This window comes from Labrus mixtus, chromosome 3 (genome assembly GCF_963584025.1).
Source record: "Labrus mixtus chromosome 3, fLabMix1.1, whole genome shotgun sequence".
NCBI lineage: Eukaryota > Metazoa > Chordata > Actinopteri > Labriformes > Labridae > Labrus > Labrus mixtus.
In genome coordinates this window covers 32557105-32584682 of record NC_083614.1, presented here as the reverse complement: position 1 = coordinate 32584682, position 27578 = coordinate 32557105, and the positions used below count along the sequence as shown (strand labels likewise).

Here is a 27578-nt window from a genome sequence, read left to right as displayed (position 1 = left end):
AAAAGCACAATTATTTTATGAAAAATGAATTTTCAGTCACAATGACACGATAAAAAACTACACACATATTCGGCTACAGCATCCAGTCCAGATGTCTTTTTTGTACAAATATGAGTTCAGTGACGCTCAGGAGGAGTAAAAAAAAAAAAAAAGGCGTTTCAGGGAAAATCCTGTCATCACTCGCTCTCCAACTTTTTTTTGCATAAAGGCGTGAAAACACCACCGAGGCTCCAGGAAGGAGAGGAGGCTTCATGATCCAGAGACGGTGTCAGTCTGCAGGGGTCCTCCTCCCTCCCCCCCCCCTCCCCCCCCCCCTCCCGCCCCTCGCCTCTCCTCCTCTCAGTTGACCGTGGGCACCTGGTTCAAGCTGTACTCCTTGGCTTTGAGCCGCAGGTTGGCGATGCTGTTGGCCATGTTCATTCCCTGGGACGTGTTGTTGTTGGAGCAGGTGGGCGGGTAGGTTGCCATGGCGCTGAGAGACAAGAGGAGGTGGAAGAGAGGAGAGAGGAGGGGAAAGAGGTTACATCACCTGAGTCTGACGGCGAGCTGAAGCTCAGCGTGAGCCGCAGCTGTGGAAATATGCAGAAAAAAGTGTGAAAAGGATTTACATGAAATGTGACGTTAACACACTCGCAGCCAGAAAACGACTCAAAGCAACTTTAAAGTGTGACTCGAGTGTTTCCAAACTCGGCCCTGTTTGGACATATTTTGAAGTTTAAACGTCTAAAAAGGTGCAAAGAGAGAATGAAACAGCTCCAGCAGGTTTCTTCAGCCTGCAGCAGTGAGGCAGGCTGTAACAGATGAAGGTTCTCGATCAAAGAGCGTTCATTAAGAGTTGTTTGTTTTTTGTCCCTTGCAGGCTCCGGTAGTTATTCTAAGAGTCTGACAACATCACAGAAAGGATCCTACAGAGAGAGACCTTTTTGTAAAAAAAAAAAAAAAAAGGTGGCGGGGGAAATGCAGCATTGTTTTCAGTAACGGATTAATTTGATGAAAAATTTGAGGAACTAACGCGCTACCTGACTCATCACTACAAAAAAGTAATCTGAGTACTCGGATGTGGTCCGTGTTACTTCATCGCTCTCTTCAACGCCACCAGACTCACAAAAACAATCATTTAACTTTGATGAAAACAGGAGTTGCTGATCTACAGCTGCCTCGCGTGCAAAAAAAAAAAAAAAAGGAGGAGGTTCCTGGTTAGAATCCCCGTCTGACAGGAGCCTCTCTGTGTGGAGTTTGCGTGTTCTCCCCGTGCATGCGTGGGTTCTCTCCACAATGTGAGTGTGGCTGGTTGTCTGTCTCTATATGTCTGCTCTGTGATTGGTGGACAGTCCAGGGTGTAACCCCGCCTCTCAACCAATGACAGCTGGGATCATCTCCACACACACAAAAACTGATCAAAGCCGCAGTGGAGCAAAAAACTCGAGGTCAAAATTCATGTTTTGGTCAATGGAGTCTGGTCGCTTTTTAGGATAGCGATGTAACCGCTATCTGTAGCTAATCTTTGCATCATGACGTCACAGACTTAGAACAACAATCGGAGCCTGTCAGGGTCAAAAACAACTTTTTAGAAGACACTTTTTTTTTATCGGATGAATTTGCTGCAGTGGATCAGGTTGCAGCCGTTACAGCCTGTTTCACCTGCTGAAGAAACCTGCAGGAGTAACATGGATTAACAGAAGATACAGGACCGCCCCTTTAACCGGTGTTTTTGCACATTTCATCTGACCGTACATCCCGTTGTTCAGGAACGTAAGCTCTATAATTGCACATTTAGTGTTTCTCTTTCGAGTAACAGTCTGAAGCGTTCCCTCAGGTCTCAACACACAAACAGCTCAGAAGAAGAAGACGTCGTCTCTTTCATTCCATCAGTCAGCAGTCGTCAGTTTCACACACAGAGCACGTCTCATTCTGTATTTAACGAGGCGCACATCATCGCCAGACTCTCGCTTTCATGTAGTTCAATTAAAAACAGCACTTTTATCCGCATGCTTTGACTCATCTGGACGTGTTTTTATGGAGAGAGATATCAAAGAGTTTGTTTTAGTGTGCAGGGTCAGATCTGCTTTGACAACAGAAGAAGAAGAATCTGGTCATGTGGTATCGTCAGGTGACTCTCTCAGTCTCAGTCGTGGAGTACTGAGCTGTTTTTTTTAAATAGTGAGTCTTTTAATTAATCGAACCTGATTGAACCTCTAGAGGTCAACAAAGCAGCGACCTCCGGTGTTGAATAATCAAGCAGATGCTGAAGTGTAAAATCCTGCAGTTCCTCAAGTGTCCACTAGAGGCTGGTTGCAGAAGCACAGGAAGTCACATACACACCCATTCTAAAAAGCCTGTTTTTACAGCAGAGATTAACATGTTTACAGTCTGGTTCAAAAAACCAAATAGGTGTGATTAGCTCATGTCTCGATGGACACACACTGTACGGGGGGTGAATGTTTTGATGACTCATCAGTTTTGATTTGATGAAGGATAAGAGTTATTCACAATAAGGCGTGTAGCTGACCTGATTGACAGGTGGGCGCGGTGTAACGGTTTGTCAGGAGGTTTAAAACCCGCCTCAGCTCCAGCTCTCAGCCTGTCGTTAGGTTGACTGAAAGTTAGACTGAGACAGCATTTCCAACATGGAGACCTGGAGATGAGTGACGTCACTCAGGCTTTGTGCATTAAAATCTACAGTCTACGAGTTCAGCGTTCATTTTCCTCCAATAACTTTGTCAACTTAATATGATTTTTGTTGCCTTGTCTGATTTTTATGTATCAACATTTTCTTCTCTTTTGACATTTTGCAGAAGTACTGATGTGTTTTGTACCTCCTCACATCCTCTCTCTCTCTCTCTCTCTCTTTCTCTCACCCTCTCATCTCTCTCTCTCTCCCTCTCTCTCTCCCTCTCGTCTCTCTCTCTCCCTCTCTCTTTATCTCACCCTCTCATCTCTCTCTCTCTCTCTCTCTCTCCCTCTCTCTTTCTCTCACCCTCTCGTCTCTCTCTCACCCTCTCTCTCTCTTTCCCTCTCTCTCTCTCTCTCTCTTTCTCTCACCCTCTCGTCTCTCTCTCCCTCTCTCTCTCTCACCCTCTCGTCTCTTTCTCTCCCTCTCTCTCTCCTCTCTTTCTCTCTCTCTTTCCCTCTCTCTCTCTCTCTCTCTCTTTCTCTCACCCTCTCGTCTCTCTCTCTCTCTCTCTCTCTCTTTCTCCCTCTCTCTCTCTCTCTCTCTTTCTCTCACCCTCTCGTCTCTTTCTCTCTCTCTCTCACGCTCTCGTCTCTCTCTCTCCCTCTCTCTCTCCTCTCTTTCTCTCTCTCTTTCCCTCTCTCTCTCTCTCTCTCTCTTTCTCTCACCCTCTCATCTCTCTCTCCCTCTCTCTCTCACCCTCTCGTCTCTTTTTCTCCCTCTCTCTCTCTCTCTCTCTCTCTCCCTCTCTCTCTCCTCTCTCTCTCTCTCTCTCTCTCCCTCTCTCTCTCTCTGCACATGATTTATTGACTTGTTTGCTTTCTTAACTCAAACGTCGGGGATCCATGCAGACTTTGTTTTCAGTCCGTGTCAGTAGTCGCTCAACAAAGGTTAAAAATGAAATAAGTTTGTGGTCTGTAGTCAAAGTGACGTCGTGATGTCTGCTCCCTGATCGTCCTCGCACTTAATGAACCTTCCTTCAACAACGACCTGCACAAAGTCACCTCTCTGTCTAAATAAGTCTTTACACTTATCTGCATTTATTCCTATTTTTCCATTTTTTATTAACTCATCGACACGCTGCAGCGTCAGCTCTGAAGCCTCCGCACGCCATCGATCACTCCGCCCTGAGTTTCATAACTGCTGATGGATTCAGCCCTCCTCACTGTGACCTGCATGAGAAGGTCGGTCTGCCCTCTGTTGAAGAGAGGCGCAGCAAGCACTGTTTTTTAAATATTTTCAAGGTCCTCCCTCCTCACATCACAGACCTGTTGGAGTGGAAATCAGGCGCCTACATGACCCGTTCTTCTGATTGGCTCGTTCTTAAAGTCTGTCAAGCTTTCACTAAACCTCGGTAAATCTGCATTTTCTTTTGATGACCTTAAATTGACTGAAAGCCCTCCAGTAAACTCTAAAGGTCGGAGTCCGTCCCTCTCTTGCAGCGTTTAGACACGTTGTTTCCAACTGTCGACGTTTTAAACGATCTCAGTTGTTTCTGTCATTGGAGCAAGCAAAACAACAACAAAGTGTGTGTTGTTGTTTTGCTTGTTTTAATGTGCATGTAATCTCGACAACGTTGGAAATATGGGAAACCTCGATGCCCCTTCCAGAATAAATAAAGAACTGAACTGAACGACTCTGAATGTGCTGCAGGAATTTCTCTTTTTTGCAAACACAACACATCAGTATTTCTAACCTCAGCCTCGGCATGTCGCATTGTTTTTATTTTGTTTCTCTTCTTCTTCTCTGATATTTGTTATTTTTTAAACCATGTGGATAAACTGTGATGTGTGTTTTTTAAAGTGCTGTATGAGAGATTCTCTGCTCACATAACTTGATTTAAAATAAAATAAAAAGCAGATTTGCTCCCGGATGGATTCCTCCAAGCAGCTTTTAATCTGCAGGATTTGTTGTTTTTACTGCGTTCAAAAATAACAGATAAATTCTCTTTAGAAAAGCAGCAGAAATGTGCAAAAACACCCGAGGGATCCTTTTAGCGATCAAGCTGAAATAAATCTGAAACAAAAACATTCAGAAAAAAGAAAATCAAACAAATCAGAAAACGAATCAAAGAAACTCAGAAATGTGAAAACACAGCAGCATCCTTCCCTTCAAGGAGCATGCGGCTGTGTTTTTCTTCAACAGTTTAAGAAGTGAATGTAGTAAAAGGGAAAGCGTACTTGTTCTCTGAGGGCAGCATTTTCTGTGGCACCCGCACTGGCCCCCCCTCCGGCATCGGATACCAGCTTTAGGATAATATACAGGGAAGTGTTAGCACCACATTAGCCTCTTCCACATAGCATTATTCCACATCAGAACTTCCCCTCTCCGCTTTCTGCGTCCGCTTACACAACCCCTTCAGAGTGAGTTGGAGCCGCAGGCCGCAGGCTTTGACATTTGATCCCGAGTTTCATAACGGAGGATTACAGTAAATCACGACCAATGTAACCAGAGTCACAAAAAATGTTGCCCAGTAGAGCTCTGTCTCTCTGCTGTAGTGTAGCACAGAGGGGGTCACACGGGGTCAACGGGGGATTTAATACGCTTTGTTTTCACATTATCACCTCGTCAGGAGGGGTCACAGCATCGGGCCCCCGCCCCCCCCCCCAGCTCGCCCGCCCTCTCCCTCGCTCACTCGCTCATGCTGACAGAGCACGAGGGACGGGAGCGAGGGAGAGGAAAAGGGTGTTTTCATTCAACATAATTAGTTTGGAGTTAGAAATGTGCAGAGAGATGACGGTTAGAGAAACAGGGCGAGGGGGAAACGTGTCTGCAGGGACGTCAGAGCAGAGTTTAGAGAGAGAGAGAGCGAGAGAGAGAGAGAGAGAGAGAGAGAAAGGAAAACTCACAGCGATGAATCTCAGCTTTTCATTTTGACCTTGGCTCTATTTTTAATTGTTTAAAAATGAATTGGCAAACTTTGTGATATCAGATGTTTTAGAACAACAACATCTTTTGTCATTTTAATCATCAAACAGTTTTGAGAAGTACAGATGCTTTTAAATAGCAACAGATCGTCGGCCATTTGTTTATCCAAAAGAGAGAGAAGACGATGGCAATGTGTTTGTGCATTTTAGAAAGTGTGCACGATGTTTGTCTGCAATTTCTGCTAATTAAAAAAACCTGGATTTAGTCAACAGTTGTTTCCTTGTTTCCTCATATTGGCGTCCCTGTTTGTGAGGTCACATTGCATTTTAAGGGTTGCAGAAGCACAGCGGGAGCTCCACATACACACACAGTGCTGGGCTCCCCCGCTGGCTCAGCTGATCCCGCCTCGCCTCTGTAACCACCTCTGAAGAAGGCACAGAGGTACGCTCGCGCCCCTAGCAACACATAGACGATGAATGGGTTTGACAGCGTTGTGCGGCGCCTACAGCATCCCATCTGAAAGGCCCCTCACTGACGCTTTGGAGGACGTGTAACTTGTTGATTTCTTTTTGATTTTTTTAAAGACAAACATCCTCGGTAGAAGCGATTAACCCTGAGCTGAGAGCGATGACCTGATTACAGTAAAGATACAGAATGACTCTGTAACTGGCTTTAAAGTTTCTGTTTGTCGCGTTTTGTTGTTCAAATAAAGTTTGATTGAATGATAAAAAAGAGAGAACATTGTGCTGAGCCCAGGTGGATCCGAGGAGATGAAGACGTTCAGAGAAAGTATGAGGAGTATGTGCAGGTAGAGGAGGAGGAGGAAATGAAACAATAACACAGAGCACGGTGTGTGTGTGTGTGTGTGTGTGTGTGTGTGTGTGTGTGTGTGTGTGTGTGTGTCACGGCGGCGTTAACATGGTTATTCTGGTCTCACTTGATGTGACTGAATGTTCAGCAGCAGAGAACGGACAGAACGTTCTGCAGGCTTCTGTTTGAACTGAACTCCAGAAATCAATGACACTCGACCACTTCTTACTGAACGCTGTTTTTTTAAATATTTGACACGCTCTTTCCAATTTCACTTTTCATTTTTCCTCTTTGTTTTCTCTTCTTCCAATGATTTCATAAGTCCTGTATTCAGGGCTGTTCTCTTTCCACTCTCCTTAAATCTGTCTTCACTCGTTATTTAAGGTTGTGTCTGAACTCACACACTCGTTCCCTCCTCTCTTCATAGGGTCCTACATGTTGTCGACTTCATAGTGCACTCATTTAGCACAATTAGAAAACCTGTCAGACACTTCCCGCTCTCTCGCTGGCCGTCGACAGTGACATCATTACTGTCACACAACTAAAACGTGCAGCTCAACGCCGGCTGAGGGTCAATAATAACAATAATTAAGGGAATGATTTAAAGGGTTAAAGGTCACATACTATGCTAAATGTTCCTTTAACACTAATATGTGTCTCTAGTCTGTCTATAAACCCCCAATTATGAGAAAAGTCCATCCTCTCCGTCTTCTTCCTGCTCCACTTTTCAGAAAATGTGTGCTCAAACAGGCCATTTGGAGATTTTCCCTTCATGACATCACAAAGGGCAGTAGCCCCTCCCCCAAGTGGGTGACACTCCCACAGCTAGGTGTTTGTTCTGCCCTCTGAGTCTGCCTTCTCACTGTAAACAATAGGACATGGAGAGAGAAAGATCGAGTACACCCAAACCCTTCCAGAGAGGGGGCGTGGTCAGACACAGCTAATTTACATATTTAAAGGTACAGACACAGAAACAGCCTGTTCTGAGCAGGGCTGAAATAGAGGGGTTTATAGACATGATCAAATACAGGATCAGAGTGGATTTAGAACATGAAGAATATGTGATCTTTACGTTTCTCTGCCTTTATCTTCAGAGTTAGTCGTTAGTACAGGAACAGTGAACTTAAAGCGTCCCGTTGTGATGTGAACACCAAAGAAGAAAAAAAAAAAGCAGAGTGGATTTTACCTGTAGGGGGCGGCGCTGCCCCAGGACAGGTAGTCGTTTGGGCGCGGTGCTGGACGCGGAACGATCGGTTGCTCCACCGCCGTCACGTCTCCGGAGTACGACTTGAGGAGGGAGGCGTTTTTGCTGGCCAGCATGGCGCGCTCGTTCCTGCGAAACTTCGCTCTCCTGTTCTGAAACCAAACCTGCAAAGAAGAGAGGAGACGCGCAGGGTGACGGATGAGACGAGGCTGCAAACATGGATTAATCTTTACACATATATGTAGGTCCACATGTGGACACAAAGAATCCTACATAAATATTTAAGAGCTTCTAAGAGCTAAAATAAACACCCTGAAAATGGCGGCTTGAAATGAGCAGAGTTCTTCGTGTGTGTTTCTGGTTTATGAAGGATTATTTGTTCATGAGGTGTTAACAGCTTTCAGTAAATCAAACTCATGAACATCATTGCCACACTGCAGCATGATCTCAGATCAGGCCGTGTTTGTTTTTGTGTTTTTTCTGTTGCCATCCCTAAAGAATGCACAGGCCGAGTCACGCTGTTAAAGTGGAACCTGTTTTGTTTTCAGGCTTCGTTAACTCTGAAGAAAGGAAAGTGAGAGTTGTCTTTGTTTATACGACACAGTTTCTGTATACACACGAGGGGGCGTGTCCAGAGGGGTGGCCAGGGCCTACTGGAAATCTGATAGGCTACCCCAGTTGGTAAACGGTAAATGGACTTGAGCTTGTATATTTCTTTGACCTACACATTCACACATCTGAGTCCATCAGTATTAACTCCATTCATACACTGCTGACAAAGCAGCGGGAGCAACTTGGGGTTATGTGTCTTGCCCAAGGACACATCGGACGTGTTGCTGCAGGAGCTGGGGAATCGAACCCCCGACCTTCAAGTTAAACAAACTTCACTTAGTCAAACATAAGCAGAGCTTTGACCGCGGTGCAGATACACAACAACGATCCGAAAGAACTTTTTAGACGTCAGAAAAAGTCGCTCCTAGGACTTGAATTTCTGGGTACTTTTGTTGGAACATGACGTCATCATACCCTCAACTACTTGAGTAGTTCTTCACAATTCTTGCATGCATGATCGTGCAAAACTTACTCCGCAGTTCTGCAAAAAAACCCAAACTCCATCACAGCCCTCCTATGACTTCTCTTTAAGACACATGCACAAGGTAGCATCTGGTAAGAGTCTGGTACCCTTTGCAGACTCGGTCCCTGGTTGTATTTCTGCTGCGACTCGTCACCTGTTTTTAATGTCATGACTGACTTTCTGTGTGGAACTCAAACTCCCAACAAAAGGAAAAAAGAGACCACAAAGATGTAAAGACGGATCAAAAAACAAAAGAGAAACTTTTTCTGAAGGATTTTCTGAACAAAACACGTTCTTCATCTACACCCCTTCCACCTCCCTCCTTCTCTTGAGAACAACCCCCCCCCTCCTCCCCCGCCTTGCTAAACAGATGATGATGAGACTCTGGGGGTGCTAACGTTGTTCCTCGCTGTGAAATCAAATCCATTATTAGAAGCCGTGGGCGCTCACAGGGGCTCTCAGCTCGCTGACGCACGGCCTCAGGAATGAGCCCAAAGTCTGTGTTATCAAAGGATTTCTGCATGGCGCTCTGCTCCACATTAATCACAGATGTTCTGCCTCTCTCTCCCTCCAACATCACTGTTTCCTCTTTCCCACTCACTCTGTCCACTCAGCTAACTCTCTCACTTCAAAACGGGCGACTGAAACGCACCGAAAAACAATTAAAGACACATTTATCCTCGGTAAGGCGTCAGATACACTCTTATTTCTTCAGAAAATCACGATGAAACACAAAGCCTCGACGCCTTCAGAGGAAGAGTTGCATCAACTTTTTAAACACTTCCTTTAAGAAGAGAACATACTTTTTATTTCAAATCATATTCATATAAACAAGATTGGATTTCCAGGGGACAGGTAGCATGTCCTCCCTTTCCGTTCAAAATCAATGTTTCTCCTTTCGTTTTAAATCAGCTTTCTGTGCAAACATCCTCGTTTTTTAGCAGCAGTGACCAAGAAGAAAGAAATTCTGATTATATGAATGCATGCCTTCTGTGCCCTGAGTTTTGTCTGCCAGGCTACCAACACGTTTGCCCTAAAGCGATCTCATTGGTGGAGCTTTTCTTGGGGGGCTGTACTGAGGATGTTCTGCTGACGGAGGCTGTCGTGCTGCAGGAATTTCCCCCTGCTGTGATTTAGGATGGTGCATCAGCATGTGGCTTTCTTTTTTTTTTGCAAATACAACGTTCTCTTTCACGATGTGATCCTGATTTTATAGCCAAATTAAAGAGCTGAGTAGTTGAATGCAACATGTCAACACTAGCGATGTGTGAATGTTGCTTTGAATGGCTGCATGGGGAACTCATGGAAAGACCTTTCTGGTGCAGATCACTCATCACCGTCGTGCAGGATCTTCTTTTTCATTCAGTGAAATGTTGAAATGTTACAAAACTGGCAAACTTTGTTTTAATCAAACAGAGCAGCTGCTTTTGTTTCCTATATACGAAAAAAAAAGAGTCTGATAGAGGTTTCAAGCGTGCACAAAACTCAGCCTTTTTCCTGACTGCGCTCTGGTAAAATGAACGTGTGAAGTTGGAGTGAGCTGATGTGAGAACACAGGAGGAAATATTCAGGAAAATCCATCACGGTGAGCAGGTTATTTAAGAGTGACTTTAAGGGCGCACTCACACAAGGCTGAGTTGGTAGGGGACAGACCGGGCCTGAGCACGGTTACCTCTTATACATTTGCAGGTCTGCGCTTAGTCTATAAGACAGGCGGACTCACAAAAAGTTTAAAAGGGACGCACAGGCACATCAGAGAACAACAAGCAAACAGTTGATCACTCACTTGATCTCATTAGTTCATGTTTACTCCAAATACTGTGACTCAGTCAGCTTCTTTAATCTTTACTCTTAAATCACTTGAGTTTCTCTTTTGCATGCGCTCAGGTTGAAAGGTAGCGTACTGGTTCATAAATGTACTTTAACATTAAACATGCAATCCTTAGAATCTGTGCATGAATCCTGAAGGTAAACAATCAACTTGTAAATCCGTTTTTTTTTTTTGTTTGTTTTTGGTGAGTTTATTTGGATTTAGGTGATTCATTTGGTTTTCCACTTCACTCTGCTGACTTCCCAAATGCATGAAATTCTGACTCACTGCTCTGGATCAAAAAGTCCCCTTTTACAAAGACAGGAAGTGATTCATGGTTACACAATGTTGTTTATTTCATATTTTTTGACTTGCCGGTCAAAATGCACTTCCATATTCAGCGTCAGAAACTTAGATTTGAGTAAAAAATGTAGCTGTGTAAAATAATCCATCCCCCTCTTCTGTGACTGACTGTATTAGTCGTGTGATGTCATTCATTTGGACAATCACTGCTTCATCTTTAGCTCCTGTTCGGCTGCAGCGCTCATGTGCCGAACACATTTGCCGTTTATCACGGATCTGTAAACCTCGGAGGAAATTAGACGTCATTACATCCACTTTGTGATCACATGCAGCCCTTTGGGGGGAGTTCACAAACTGCTCGCAGACTCTAAACCCTCTGCAGCTCCTTGACAGATCACGTCTCAGTCTGAGAGAAGGTTCTGACAAGTTCTTATCAGGGGGGAAAAACCGCAGCGTGACATCTGAGCGTGCTCGTTAATACGACCTGATAACGAGTAGCCTCCGAGGAGGATTTGAACTGAATCTGTTAGAGGGAGATGAAGACACCCTGCTACTGCTTCCCACTGGAAAACACAAACTAATTCATCATAATCATCTAGTGAATCCAATTTGGAAGTGTCTTGTCGTGCTGCCATGACAGACACAACATGTTTATCGTTGCCGTGGAAACACTGTATGTTACGTCAAAGGCCTCTGCATGAGGAGCTGCTGCTGAAAGCTGCCGTCCTGCTGTTTGAGCTGCTGTGATAAAAACATCATGTCAATTATACTCAGGTCGGTTTCACCCGGTCGTCATGACTACGGTCAACTCAGAGGTCGTTTAATCGGGGCTGGGGGTCGTAGTAGCAGGGAGAATCTCTCCCATGATTCCCCGCCCGTCTCACAGACAGTGATGTAACATAACCCCCGTTGCAGTCCGCAGTGACATCACAGTTCGTACCTGGACTCTGGCCTCGGTGAGGTTGACGCGGCGGGCCAGGTCCTCCCTGACGAAGGCGTCCGGGTAGTGTGTCCGCTCGAACACTCGCTCCAGAGCCTGCAGCTGGCTGCTGTTGAAGGTGGTCCTGTTCCTGCGCTGCTTCCTCTTCTTCTTCTCCTCCGTGTTCATCTGTTCATCTGCAGGAGAAGAAGAAAGAAAGAGGTGATGTCACATGACCTCTGCATGACTCTGTGGGAACACAGGTGTGCTGCTGATAAAACACATCTTTTTAAACTGGCTTATTCAGTCTGATCATTCTCCACCCGGTCTCATAACTCCTTTACATCCTGTACATTTGTGTTTTTTTGTGTTTTTAATGTTAATTTTATCGTTTTCTTGTTACTCTGTTGTTTTTATCTCTGCTCTGTAAGGTGACCTTGAGAGTTTTGAAAGGCGCCTTTAAATAAAAGATATTATTATTATTATTATTATTATAATAGTTATAGTTAAGACATTCAGCTGCAGGAAATAAAACACAATGAGAGTTTTTAAAGCTCCGTGTTGGAGCTCGAGTCCACCACTGTGTAGGTGTGAATGTGAGTGTGGTGAAGATCAAATTGTGATTCTGGAACTGTTTTGTTTTTTAACTGTGCCTATTATTGCAAAAAACAACGAGTCACGACCAAACAACAACATAAACTTACATTTCCTGACAGAGACACATCTATACAAGCATCAAAAGTGGCTGAGTGATGTTCAAAACAAACCAGGATAAAGTGACCTTCAGATTAAAATCTCTGCTACAGGAGGTAAAGTGCTGCAGTATTGCACATGTTTATGGGGTACTGGTGTAAATTGCATATTTGCTGTTGAGCCTGTGACTTTAAAGTGCTGGTGTGATTACACATCGCTCTGTTGCACAGAGTCTGTGTATGCACTAATACTATCGCACTGGGGTTAGCATACATGTATGCAGGCCCGCCCACAGAAATGGCAGGACCCCTGAAAGGTCCAGTGAAAGGCCCTCACAGGATCTGATTTAAATCGACGTATGCACATGCGATCAGTACTGTTAGCGTTAGCCTCCTGGCTCCCATCAGCCTTTTGGAGCCGACTGAAATATGTTTGTTAACGAGTTCTTGTTGGGGTCAAATGCCCGAGCCGGCTGCCTCCTTTTCTTCATCTTTCTTTTCTGGAATCCTAACCTTGTCCTGATGTGGCTGTACTCACTCCGACAGAAGTTCTCTAACTTGTGTCTTAACTTCACTACGTCGGTGAAAAACAGAAGAAGAGGAGACGACAGGCAACATTTTACTGAAGAAGCAATAAATAAAGTGTGTTTTTGTTGATTTAAAATTGAGAATTGAGGAGTTAAAAAATGTTGCTTAAAATTACGACGGACCTCCCCCTGTGCCCGGGACCCAGAAAGCTCTCCCCTTTATGTGCGGCCTTGGATGTATTCATAAAAATAGATTTTCAGACATTTCTCTGTTGCTGCTCCCACCCTCTGGAACTCACTCCCAAAAAACATCAGAGACTCCCCCACACTCACCTCCTTCAAGAAATCCCTCAAAACTCACCTCTTCAACATTGCCTACAACCTCTAACTCCCCCCTCCCCCTACATTACTTCTTCATTGTACTGTCCTCATCGTTTTTTGTTTCGTTTTTATGGTTTTATATTTTGTCAAAGCGTCTATGGGTTCCTAGAAAAGCGCTATAAAAAAACAATATATTATTATTATTATTATTATTATGGTCACAGATCTGTTTTTTGATTTGAGCTTCAGATCAGCTGAGCGTTCCCTGACTGAGAGCAGAACGTGCTGCCTTTGAAAGATAAAACATAAATCTTGACTGACTGATATCTGAGGGTTTCTGTGACAGTGTGCTCTGCAGTGACAGTTTCATGTTTTTCATAATGATGCTGAATTTCTTTTTCAATGTCGTCTCTAAATGTGAGCGTCAGTATTTCACTCTGCACGCCTCCATGTGTCGGCACAGAGAGGCAGAAAAGTGCAACATGAAACCCGGACAGAGAGGCTTAAAGTTTTCACCCAAATGCACAAAAAAAGACGCAGATTAAACAGAAAAACAAACAACCTCCCCCGACAGAGAAGGGTTATAATATTTCACCTTCCAGTTCCATGACAACGAGAGAACGAGAGAACGAGAGAACGAGAGAACGAGAGAACGAGAGAACGAGAGAACGAGAGAACGAGAGAATGAGAGAACGAGCTCTGATGGAGCTGCAGGCTGGAGTCAGAGTGTTGGTGTTTGTGGCTCCTCGACAAGACCGCAAAATAACACTTTCACACGGAGGAGAAACACTGTGATCATCCGTGTTCCTGCCTAATTACACACACACACACACACACACACACACACACACACACACACACACACACTGCTCCGTGTTATGATTGCACACACACGTGGGCGGTTAGTTGGCCTTAAGATGATCACAGACGTTCTACAGAGTTGTACAAATCGTGCTTTTTTAAATTAATTTCTGTGTCTGGAATCATCTGTTTGTTGCTGATAATTCCTTTTAAAGTCAAAATGAATAAAAGATTTGTAAACTAATAAAAAGTGGGAGAGCTTCAGGACCTAAAGATGTCAAATTAAAAGCTTTAATAAATAACAAACGGAGCGCTGAGATTTTGTTTGTTGTGTTTCCGTCTTTGTTAGTCGACGATCACCAAAGGAAACAATTGTTTTGAATTGTACTGTCACAAAAAAAATAAACTCTGCAGACGCATGAAGTGCTGAAACATGTTTTAAAAACAGTCGAAGGGAAAGTGTTTTTCTGATGCTCTTCGGTGGAGATTTAACTAAAAGCTATTTAATAAAACTCTAAAATAAAAGCATGAAGAACAAAACGCAAAAAGCAAAGTTCAGCTCGGTGGCTCTAATCAACCAGGTTTAGTACGGATTTATGTTGCAATTATTTATTTCTCTTTTATTCTGAAACATCTGCTTTTGTTATTTAACACACACACACACACACACACACACACACACACACACACATACTTGCGTACCTTACTAACAGGGGACTATAATTGTACACTGTACAAATGTGGACTTTTTAAAAATACAAAAAAGTAATACCACATTTACTTGTGATGTCTTTAAATATAATATTACTTCAAATGTGTTTTTTTGTTAATTTTTTTAATTTTTTATATAGAAGTTGCCAAGAGGAGACACACACACACGCACACACACACACACACACACACACACACACACACACACACACACACACACACACACGCACACAAACACAATCTCTGTCACACAATCTGTCATCAGTGTCAACACTGAGTGTGTTTGTTTTGTTGTCACCATGTGGTCTAATTAACACCCCCCTACCGCCCCCCCTGCAGTTTTATCCAATCAACAAACAGCAGAGAGTAATCTCAAAGACCAACTTCACCACAAACAAAGATCGCTCAAACAAAACACGGTTAAAGCAGATCATTTAAATACATTATTAATTATATTTTTAAGCCATTTTTGCATGTTATTGATGAATTGATCTCGAGCTGATGGGACAGCTGAAGAGAGGGAGGTCACATTGGGAGGAGAGAGAGTGGAGCAGCAAAGGCCGAGGTCGGATTCTAACCCACGGCCTCCGCAAAGCCTCTGTAGATTGGGCTGCACGACATAACCGCTATGCTATCAGGCGCCCCACACATTTAAGTTTGTGAGCAGTACTTCAGCTGCTCAGAATTATTCTATATTCTTCAGAACAGATGTCTGAAAACAGGCGGAGAAATACAAATATTTTTGTGATTTAAAGAAAATCAGTATCATCGTTTTAAGCTGACTTTTCAAACAGGGGCGCCTTTTAAAGAATTCATCCTCCTTTCACAGTGAGTGTAAATCTAAATGTCATTTACTTTTTCATTGTTTTTATTTTTCACGCAACCGAGCGGCAGCTGAAGACGGAGGTTGGCTGTAAAGAAAATAGAGACATTTTCCAAAACATCTGGACTTCACTTTGATTTTAACCCCCCCCCCCCCCCCCCCCCCGTGCACAGCCCTCCTACGTCCTCAGGTGCCACTCGGCTGCAGGAACATACCTTGAAAAATAAATCGATAATCCGTGGCACACTGAAATGACTTCACTGTCACTTTAGTGTGAGCGAACAACGTGTTTCACCTGCAGCTACTTCAGGTTTGCAGAGTATTTAAAAAAATAAAGTGAATTAGTCTCTTTACACCATCAACCCTTACAGAGTTATATGAAACTCCAGTGACAAACAAGCTGAACATTTTAAGAAATTCTTTATAAACGCTGCAGGTTGAGGAGGGATTTATCAATCTGTGTGTTTTAATTCACTCAAAGTGAAATACTCTCTAGAATAATGTACGCTGCCTTTTCATTCGGTTTTTCTGACAATTCAGTGAAACAAAAATCAAGGTCAAGCTCACACACATCACAACCACAGCTGCAAGAATGCAGGAATCTTCCCCACACCCGACCTAACAGAACTCAACAACAAGGCCATGACTCACATCGCAACGTCAACAGAACAGGACACAACACATCCACTGAAGAGCCACCTCACCCCAACTTCACCTCAGGACAGAGACACAGAGGACAGAGACACAGAGGACAGAGACACAGAGGACGGAGACACAGAGGACGGAGACACAGAGGACGGAGACATAGAGGACGGAGACACAGAGGACGGAGACACAGAGGACAGAGACACAGAGGACGGAGACACAGAGGACAGAGACACAGAGGACGGAGACATAGAGGACGGAGACACAGAGGACAGAGACACAGAGGACGGAGACACAGAGGACGGAGACACAGAGGACGGAGACACAGAGGACAGAGACACAGAGGACGGAGACACAGAGGACGGAGACACAGAGGACAGAGACACAGAGGACAGAGACACAGAGGACGGAGACACAGAGGACAGAGACACAGAGGACGGAGACACAGAGGACGGAGACACAGAGGACAGAGACACAGAGGACGGAGACACAGAGGACAGAGACACAGAGGACGGAGGTACAGAGGATGGAGGTAGAGAGGACAGAGACACAGAGGATGGAGGTAGAGAGGACAGAGACACAGAGGATGGAGACACAGAGGACAGAGACACAGAGGATGGAGGTAGAGAGGACAGAGACACAGAGGATGGAGACACAGAGGACAGAGACACAGACGACAGAGACACAGAGGACAGAAACACAGAGGATGGAGACACAGAGGACGGAGACACAGAGGACGGAGGTACAGAGGATGGAGACACAGAGGACAGAGACACAGAGGATGGAGGTAGAGAGGACAGAGACACAGAGGATGGAGACACAGAGGACAGAGACACAGAGGATGGAGGTAGAGAGGACAGAGACACAGAGGATGGAGACACAGAGGACAGAGACACAGAGGACAGAGACACAGAGGACAGAGACACAGAGGATGGAGACACAGAGGACAGAGACACAGAGGACAGAGACACAGAGGATGGAGACACAGAGGACGGAGGTACAAAGGATGGAGACACAGAGGACAGAGACACAGAGGACGGAGACACAGAGGACGGAGGTACAGAGGATGGAGGTAGAGAGGACAGAGACACAGAGGATGGAGGTAGAGAGGACAGAGACACAGAGGATGGAGACACAGAGGACAGAGACACAGAGGATGGAGGTAGAGAGGACAGAGACACAGAGGACGGAGACACAGAGGACGGAGGTACAGAGGACAGAGACACAGAGGACGGAGACACAGAGGACGGAGACACAGAGGACAGAGACACAGAGGACGGAGACACAGAGGACGGAGGTACAGAGGACAGAGACATAGAGGACGGAGGTACAGAGGACGGAGACACAGAGGACAGAGACACAGAGGACAGAGACATAGAGGACGGAGGTACAGAGGATGGAGACACAGAGGACGGAGACACAGAGGACAGAGACACAGAGGACGGAGACACAGAGGACAGAGACACAGAGGACGGAGACACAGAGGACGGAGGTACAGAGGACGGAGACACAGAGAACGGAGGTGCAGAGGATGGAGGTACAGAGGACAGAGACACAGAGGACAGAGACACAGAGGACGGAGGTACAGAGGACAGAGACACAGAGGACGGAGACACAGAGGACGGAGGTACAGAGGATGGAGACACAGAGAACGGAGGTACAGAGGACAGAGACACAGAGGACGGAGGTACAGAGGATGGAGATGCAGAGGATGGAGGTACAGAGGATGGAGGTGCAGAGGATGGAGGTACAGAGGATGGAGGTACAGAGGATGGAGGTACAGAGGATGGAGATGCAGAGGATGGAGGTACAGAGGATGGAGGTGCAGAGGATGGAGGTGCAGAGGATGGAGGTACAGAGGATGGAGATGCAGAGGATGGAGGTACAGAGGATGGAGATGCAGAGGATGGAGGTACAGAGGATGGAGGTGCAGAGGATGGAGGTGCAGAGGATGGAGGTACAGAGGATGGAGATGCAGAGGATGGAGATGCAGAGGATGGAGGTACAGAGGATGGAGGTACAGAGGATGGAGATGCAGAGGATGGAGGTACAGAGGATGGAGGTGCAGAGGATGGAGGTGCAGAGGATGGAGGTACAGAGGATGGAGATGCAGAGGATGGAGGTACAGAGGATGGAGGTACAGAGGATGGAGATGCAGAGGATGGAGGTACAGAGGATGGAGGTACAGAGGATGGAGATGCAGAGGATGGAGGTACAGAGGATGGAGGTACAGAGGATGGAGATGCAGAGGATGGAGGTACAGAGGATGGAGGTACAGAGGATGGAGGTACAGAGGATGGAGGTACAGAGGATGGAGGTACAGAGGATGGAGGTGCAGAGGATGGAGATGCAGAGGATGGAGGTACAGAGGTACAGAGGATGGAGGTACAGAGGATGGAGGTGCAGAGGATGGAGGTGCAGAAGGTCTCGCCCTGGGAAGATCCTGGTCCCTGCTGTTATAGCCTCCCTGAACAAAAGGCCTCACTGAGTGGAAACTTCTGATCGCTGTTTGTTCTATTCACTGTGTTTCTGTTTCAACTTCTCTTTGGTGGGAATTGTCTGTAGGACAGAAACGGTGCTGTGAAGGGAAATTTCCCCATGAGGACAATAAAGTCTGACATCAATTAATCAGTCCAGTTTAACTTCATCTGGAAATAAAACGAAGTCAGGATGTTATAAAAAGAGTGATGTGGTCAAATCCTCAGAGGAAGAGTCTTTAAATATGAACGAGTGGAACGATAAAACTGAAATTTGTTACAACAATTCAAATGCAATAACAGTGCTTCCAGGTTTAATATTCCTCCCTTCTTTTCTCGTCTTCTGACTACTCGAAGCTCTTTTACACTGCAGGTCACACCTACACATTCACACACTGATGGTAGAGGCTGCTGAGTAAAGAGTCCATCAGTATTAACTCATCCATTCATACACATTCATACACTGATGGTAGAGGCTGCTGAGTAAAGAGTCCATCAGTATTAACTCATCCATTCATACACATTCACACACTGATGGTAGAGGCTGCTGAGTAAAGAGTCCATCAGTATTAACTCATCCATTCATACACATTCACACACTGATGGTAGAGGCTGCTGAGTGAAGAGACCATCAGTATTAACTCATCCATTCATACACATTCACACACTGCTGACAAAGCAGTGGGAGCAACTTGGGGTTAAGTGTCTTGCCCAAGGACACATTGTACATATTGCTGCAGGAGGTGGGGATCGAACCCTCCACCTTCCAGTTGAGAGACGACCGACTCTACCCACTGATCCACTCACTGCACATCATGTCTTTATTTTCCTGTCACTTATATTCATTTATATTCTACTTGTATATATCTTGTTTTATCTGTGTTTATCTTTTTTATTCTGTTTACATTTTTATTTTTGTATGACCTTCTTCTTCTTCTTCTTCTTCTTCTTCTTCTTGTGTTTGTGCTGCTGCTGCAACCCCCGACATTCTTAACATGGACAGATACAATAAACATCGACAAACTGAAAACAGCCGTCCAATGCATTTATCAGAGTGTTTGTATCAGATGCTGATTTATTTATTTTTAATTTAAGCAGGTAATTAACCCATTGAGATCAAGATCTCTTTCACGAGGGGATGACCTGGCCAAGAGCACAATTTGCAATTTGCAACACTCGTCCCTGCGAGAGCTTTTGTTTAAATAAAAGATTAAAAGAGTTAAAAAAAGAAAAAGAAAGAATTAACTCTGCACAGCAGGAAGCAGTAAGAAACACATTTACTTTTTGACAGAGCTGAAAAACAAGTACGAGCGTGTTGAAGAACTAACCAGGGGCCGGAGTCACAAAAACCTTCTTCAGATAAAAAAAACATTTTTCTGGGCTTCAGTCTTAAAACAAAAGTGAAGAAGAATTAGATATTCATGAATAAAATGTGTATTTATTTACGTAAGAATAAACGAGATTCTTGAGAGCAAAGTTCTTAATTTTCTTCTGAACTCTGAGATGTCACCACGCCTGTCCTCAAACTGTTACTCCTCTAAATTCATTCAAACACATTTTAGACAAGCGATGTGGGCGCTGGTGGCTCAGTGGTTGGTGGCCGCGTCCCATTTACGGAGGCTGTAGTCCTCTAAGCGGACGGCCCAGGTTTGAATCCAGCCTGTGGCTCCTTTCCCGCATGTCATTCCCCTCTCTCTCTCTCTCCCTGATTTCCACCTCTATCCACTGTCCTGTCTCTCTAATAAAGGCACAAAAAGCCCACAAAAAAACAAAAAAAAGACAAGTGGTTTGGATTTTCCTGTTTTCTAAATTTATCTTCTCTTGGGGGAAAAATCACAACGTTTCTGTCCCTCTGAACCTTTGTGAAGTGTGTTCTCAAACAATTAAATGTTAAATATTAGACAAAACTAAATGTGTCTAACATTTATTGTTAATTTGAGCCTGCCATCGTTTGTTTTTGGTTTAAGTCTTATGTCTCTGCTACTCCTGAAAAGTTTAGTCGCACATGTGGATTTCAATTTTTCAACTAACTTTTCTTTTTAGTTTGATAACCGTCAGAGAGGATTAATGTTGACGAAGCCGCTTATTTATAAATACTGAAATAACATTTAACATTAACAGTGACATGTCAGACTCCTCCTGCATAATCAGTTAGTGTGTATTAGCCAATTAGAGACGGAGGAGGCAGGGTCGTCCCTTCACCATCCCTGCAGCATGCCAATTAATATTATCCAACAATCAGAGGTGTGAATCAGAGGGGGTTTAGAAGTGGGTATACTCTGCACTACACCTCTGGCTGCACCGAATGTATGTAGGCATTGATGCAGCCCGACAACATCTGAGAGATTCTTAAGGAAGAAAATAAAGAAGTTTGTAAGAAATGACACTGAAAATCAGGAATTACACTTCAGAACATTCTTCAGGACTTCCTCACTTTTGTATTAAGAATCTTCCTGAGTTTTATCTTGTGAAAATGTTTGTGAATCCGGCCCTATAGGACTTTGTGATTCTCTTAAAAGTGAGTGAGCTTCGAGTGATCAGGCAGCGAGTTCCAGGATTTGACTTCCTTTCACAGAGAAAGATGTTTGAGCTGCAGGATGAGAGTTGAAGCTGCTCTGCTGCAGCCGTGTATTCTCTGAGTTTATCTGCAGAAAGGCTGAGGAGAGAGTCCGTTTAAATCCCCTCTGGGGATCCATAAAGTATTATCTTATCTCATCTTCTCTAATCTGTATTTACTGAGAAGTTAACATCAGAGTGATGACATTAAAATGAGATTTAACGTGTCAAAGGGGAGGGGCTCAGCTCGGCTCCATTTCTTCTTCCTCATCATTTATGGATTTTAATTCTTTCACTTTCAGACGATTCATTTTTCTTATTTGAGGATTAGTAGTGATGTGAAGCTAAATTCTCGACGTCTATATTTCTTCTTCATTTATTATTTATTTCCTTTGTTTTTATTCTTCTGTTGTTTGATAAGCTGCTGCTGGAAGATCACGATTTCCCAGTTTAGGATCGATAAAGTCCCTCTGTCTGTCTGTCCAGCGCTTTATAATCTGTGAGCTGCTTCAGAGTAAATCAACTCGATGTTTTAAAGTTTTAGTCGTACATTTTTTTTTAAACTTCATTCTTAAGAGAAAACAGAAAATCTCTGTGTGACGACTTCTGAGTTTGTTTGTTGATTGTTTTATTTTTGCTTCACCTCAGATGTTTAAATTCTTCCTTCATGTTCATATTTCTTATATATATAGTCTCATATATTCTTCTTGAGACTCTTTGTTCTGTTTTTATATTATATCATATTTAACGTCTTTATATTTAATCTCTGCTCGCTGTCAGAGGAGTCTCCAGCTTAGGACAGCCCGACTGTCCTCTTATAACCGGAGAGACGGTTTATTTTAATGTATTATTTATCCTTTAGAGGACCCTCTGACACCCCGAGGACTCTTTACCAGGAGGGCAATACAATAACACAGCGGTTCTCAACTGGTGGGTCGGGACCCAGAAGTGGGTCTCGGAGATGTTTTCAGAAGGTGTGCCTCGAAGAAGAATTCTACAAAGCGCTTTTTTAAAACAGGATTGTTTCGTTCAGCTTCTTTTTGCTTTTTACAGTCCGAGGTCCAGACTGCACGATTACTTTATTTAACGAAATCTGATTGGTTGAAAAAGATCAGAAGTTGTTGGAGGGTCCTGAGGCCCGCCCCGTTCAGAAGCAAAATAAACATGTGAGTCTTGTTTTTTTTTTTGTGTCAACAGAGAAAAAATTTAAATCAATAAATATGTTTTCAGATAAAATAATAAGTACAAAGTTTTTTTTAAATTTCATCCAGATCCTTCCTGATCCTTAAAATCGTTTTCTTTTCCCTAAAATGTATACGACAGAGGATTAGGGCCAAGTTAAAGATTTTATTTCCCCCTAAATTTACGAGATTAATGTTCTTATTTTAGATATATCTGAAGAGCAGTAGCATGTTCGAAGAAGACAAACGTGGAACATCTTGTTAAAAAAAGTTATACTTAAGTAAAGGTTTCACAAATTAGGAAACAGGCTACTTCGTTGTGAAGTCTCTAAAAAACAGGTTGACATAAATATCTGATTAGTTGTGTTTGGGACTTTACTTAAACAGATATTAAACTACACATGCTTTTAGCACATCATCATCATCATCATCACATTATCATAAAATATCAGGATACTGCAAGAAAGTGGGGCTTTTCTAAAGAGAGAAACACACTGACTGACTGACTTGGAGGAAATGTGTTTGAGGGTTCTCCTGTCATCATTTTCACGTATAGGCTGATGGCTGCTCTTTTGATAGGCTACAACCTTTCACGATAATTATGCACAAAGTCTCATTTTAATTGATTTAGCCTACGAATTTATTCTCGTAAAATTTAAGAGTTTAATCTGGAAATTTTAGATTTTTGTTTTTCTTTAACTTGGCCCTAATCCTCCGTCGTAAAAATCTAAACCATCAGATGATTTTGTATTTGATTAATTTCTCTGGAAAGTGAGACTCTTGTGTTTGACCGCAGTTTGCAGGCATCGCTTGAATAAAGTCATCAACATCAAGAAGAAGAATGCTCAGCTCAGATCTCTCCTCTGTGTCTCTCAAAGAAACGAGCTCTAAAGATTTTTAAAATATGATGTTCTGAAAGTTTGAAGGTATAACTTTTCCCTCTAACACATCCTGTTTGCTCTCCTCGGAGTGTGACTCGGAGAGTTTCTTCTTCTGCGCACACTTTGGGAGCATGTCGGTGAAGAGAGTGCGGCGGGACACTCGGACCTGTAAGCCGGCTGTGCGCGCTGAAGGAAGCCGCACATGGTGAACCAGAGACCGCGGAGGGTAACACTTTATTATGATCGTCTTTAAGAAGCATTCATTTGATTTATTATCAGTGATTAAAAACAGCTGATTCATACTAATATATTCATACTGTTAAATTAAAAACACATAAAGAGAGTTTTTCTTTATAAATCAGCTCCTTTAACACTCAAACAATTAAATAGTAAACGCTGCATTTTACTTTTATTATCGTCTTTATTTACACCTGCACATGATACTTTAATATTTATGACACCTTATTGAGATTTAAATGTTTGTTTAGTACAAAAAAATAATGATTCTGACTGATCGAAGCAGGAAATAAAACTTTGTAAGCTGAAGATCACGTTAAATGTTAAATATGTCACCGTGAGTTTTTCTTAATAAAGTTTTTATTTGAATATTTTTCTGTGGTTTTATTTTCGTGCGCATGTGACGTATTTAGGGAATTTTAAAGTGTTTTTTTTATTACTTGGTTTAGGGAAATGTTATTGTGCCTTTCATGACGCGCCAGATTTCATTTAGGGTTTTTAAAAATGTTCACAGGGAGAAATATTAAATAAAAACTATAAAATATATTGTTTTTAAATGGAGTGGAAGGAGAAGTCTCCGGACTTTATTTGGAGTTTGAAAATTAAAGTGTTATAAAAATATGTATGTATGTTAGATATTTAACTTTAAAGTTGAGCTCTTCTGATGATGATTTAATTTGTTTAGTTTTTTGTGTATTTTCATTTTATTTCTGGATATTTTTTTGCGGTGATTTATTTGGTTATTTTAATCACGTGTTGCTTTCACGTTCCTGTCAGTAAATCAGAAAATTAAAATGTTGCATTAAAATGCTCTGAGACTTCAATATTTTTCTCTGAAGGTTGAGAAGATAAGATAAAGTAAGATTAGATAAGATAACTTTATTGTCACTGTACAACAACGAAACACTGCTGGAGCCTGTAGATGTCTAACATCAGTGAATATATAAAAAAAAGAAAAAAACAAACATAGAAAATAATATAGCCTACAAATCCATATTAGTAAAAATAAAAAACCTGTAATGTATACTTTCTAAAATAAAACAGCACCAATGGTTTCACTTATTAAACCAAATTATTTTTCAATCATTTTCACCGGTTAGTGACGTCATCTCTAAACGTAACCTGCTGTGTTTTCCCCCCTCGCTCAGCCAATTTAATTCCTCTAATTGTTGCACTAAAGACACGCGCGCTAATTGGGACAAACGATCGCGCTCCGTGTTTGTGAAAGAGTTTGACGTCACGAAAATAACCGAGAATTAACGAGGTGACCCGAGCCACTTCCTCCTGCATATTTCTCACACCGATATTTAGCTTTAAAAACAAATAACAAAAACACTAATTAAAGGCTGCAGCGGGCCTGACAGAGTGTGAAAACGAGCCTGAGAGGAGGAGAGGAGAGGAGAGGAGAGGAGGAGAGGAGAGGAAGAGGAGGGAGGGAGAGTTTATTTACTCTCTTAACGGAGCGAGCTGCGGGGAGTTTATCCACGTTTTGATCAACTTCCATGAAGTTCAATCGGGCTTTTTATTGCAGCAAAGTTTGGAAATAATAACCCGGATTGTTACGCTTGGAACCAGAGCGGCACATGATCGAGCAGTATCCGCTTTTAAGTTCACCAAACTCGGCCTCAGTTTGACACACACACGGGGGAGGGAGTGGTGCTCCAAAAACTCTTTTTTTTTTTGGTGTTAAATTACATTAAATATTACTCCTCAACTACAACACATGTGGCACATCCTTCACATGGCTCACTTTAAGTTCATTAAAATACATTTAAATCTATTTTGACTTCTTGTCTCTCTAATAAAAAGATCAAAAAACCTGCGCAGACACTAAAATGTGGCCTCATTTAGGCGCAGATAAAAGTGATTTATTACCCCGGAGGTTTGTCTCGTAGGGTTCCCTCACTGACCATGTCCACCAACATCACCATACCTCACTGACATCAAAGTGTTAATGGTAAATTAATGGCCGTTTTGAGGGGGGAGGCCGTCAGGGATGATGCATTGCCAAAACTCACTAAAGGATTCCTTCCATGCGCGCGCGGCTGCTTTCCGCGCGGAGCTCCATTCATGCTCTCAGCACGCGGACACACGCCAGGACGTAATGAAAACAAATGACTTTCAGCCTGTCATTATAGACTACATTTGGGTGAGATTTTCCAGAGATGGAGCCTGATAGCGTGAGATTTTCACATCTGCACACAGCGAGGAGGAATTTTTTAAAATTATTTTTCTGACGACATTTTAAAGTAGTTTTGAACTTTTCCCCCTCTCAGCTCCAGCGCTGCTTGTCGCTTCTGCTTTTTGCACTTACTCTCCTGCTGGGTCGTGTCGCTCCCGCTGGTCAACCCCGGGGACTCCAGCATATTCCTCCCCGCCTCCCCGACGCTCTCGTCCGCCTGGCTGCCCACCATTTCCGCGGCCTCCTCCAGATCCAACAGGTGGCTGACCGAGAAGTTCTTTTTGGCTTGCAGGTTGTCCAGGTTCGACGTGATCGGACTCTCCAGGCGGTTTGATAGAGACGCTTGCCTGTCCATTACATGTGCATAGCTAGAAGTCATGACGCAAGAGAGGAACAGCGGGAGAAACGGAGCGGCGACAAGAAGAAGAAGAAAAAACAAGAAACGCGAGCAGAGAGGATCCTCCGTGCATAGGACGCAGCAGCAGCAGCAGCGCCTCCAGGAGCCACAGAGAGAGACCCGGGTTAGCCGAGCAGAGGGCGGGTGTGTTCACATCCAGATCAGGAAAAACTTCAGCAAACTTTTTCTCCTCGCCTACTTTTCCACATCAAAACTTAGTACAGCCAATCCATCCAGCGGCGGCGCGCAAAACCAGATGTAGCTTCAGTATTTCAGCTCGTCCTGCTGTTTGAGCGCGAGAGAAGTCCTCTGAGAAGAAGAAGAAGAAGAAGAAGAAGGAGAAGGAGAAGCTCTCTTCCCAGCCTGACTGACTCACATCTGAGCAGGAAGAGCTGCTGCAGCTGAGGATGAGGATGATGACGACCAGATGCGCAGAGGAGCTCCGTGTGCGCGCAAAGGCAGGACTGCCGCACCTCCAGGCTACACACCCTGTAGTCTCTCTCTCTCTCTCTCTCTCTCTCGAAATAGAGAGAGAGAGAGCCCCGTAATTACGTGGCAATGCCTTCATGTTGTGTGTGACGTTTCACAGGCCCCCACCTCCCCCCCCCCCCCCCCCTCCCTCTCAGAAACATCCCCATCAGCACCGTCAACACCCGGGTTTGGCCTGTTTTTGTTGCCCTTGTTGGCAGACCTCACAGGCTAATGAGTGTGTGTGTGTGTGTGTGTGTGTGTGTGTGTGTGTGTGTGTGTGTGTGTGTGTGTCTTCAGGGGCACACACCGCTGTTATCGCTGTGTGTGTGTGTGTGTGTGTGTGTGTGTGTGTGTGTGTGTGTGTGTGTGTGTGTGTGTGTGTGTGTGTGTGTGTGTGTGTTGATAAAACTCTGAGTGTCCTGCGGTGTGCCACCAGTTAAATCAACCATAAACCAGGATCATCAAGTTTTCCTCTGATCTGCCCACATGAGCAGAATTTGAGTTTTTTTCATGAAGAACAAACATATTTAAAAGTGATTAAACTTGTTATCTTGGATTCATTGGTGAAATAATAAAACGCAGGACCCTCCCAACAATAACATTAAAGAAGTGAATGTAGCCTGCAGGCCTGAAGAGCGAAACCAATGACATAAACTTGCGATCTTTGTAAAGACCAGCAGGGGGCGATTCCAGCGGAAGAAAAACATCATCTTGTTTGTTTATTCAGATTCAGATTTTTTTATTGTCCCACAAGGGTAAATTTGCGTTGCACATTAGACAAGAAACACAAGGACAACATCACCATAAAACATAAACCAAACATTTTTTAAATCAGAAAACACAGCAAAATATAAAACCAAATAAAAACAGCTCAATAAAATCAGTCAAGAGCCCGTACCAGAATGGAAATTCAAGTTCTTAAAGTGCAAAGTGGAGGTGTGCAAATGTGCAGTTCAAGTGCAAAAAGAGCAACAAATAGATAATTGTTGTTTAACATATTAATTGCACTTTGTAAA

General features: G+C 43.5%; 1 protein-coding gene and 1 long non-coding RNA gene across 5 annotated transcripts in view; one reads left to right on the top strand and one right to left on the bottom strand.

Annotated features, from left to right (window-relative positions):
* LOC132972089 (uncharacterized) overlaps window positions 1–27578 on the top strand; it is a 473300-nt gene that overhangs the window by 305195 nt on the left and 140527 nt on the right. The gene's annotated exons all lie outside the window — the stretch shown is intronic.
* prrx1b (paired related homeobox 1b) lies at window positions 22–26540 on the bottom strand. 4 transcript variants are annotated; one of them, XR_009672854.1, is made up of 6 exons: window positions 25827–26540; window positions 11682–11857; window positions 7536–7717; window positions 4852–4917; window positions 609–693; window positions 338–472 (listed from the first exon to the last, which is right to left on the bottom strand). XR_009672854.1 is itself a non-coding variant. In XM_061034981.1 (5 exons), exons 1-5 carry the CDS (start codon window positions 26071–26073, stop codon window positions 340–342), a joined length of 804 nt encoding a protein of 267 aa, XP_060890964.1. In that variant the 5' UTR covers window positions 26074–26540; the 3' UTR covers window positions 22–339. The 4 variants fall into 4 exon arrangements, 3 of the variants coding, with proteins under 3 accessions (XP_060890964.1, XP_060890965.1, XP_060890966.1); XM_061034981.1 differs by lacking the exon at window positions 609–693 and having other exon boundaries at window positions 22–472; XM_061034983.1 differs by lacking the exon at window positions 609–693 and having other exon boundaries at window positions 430–569.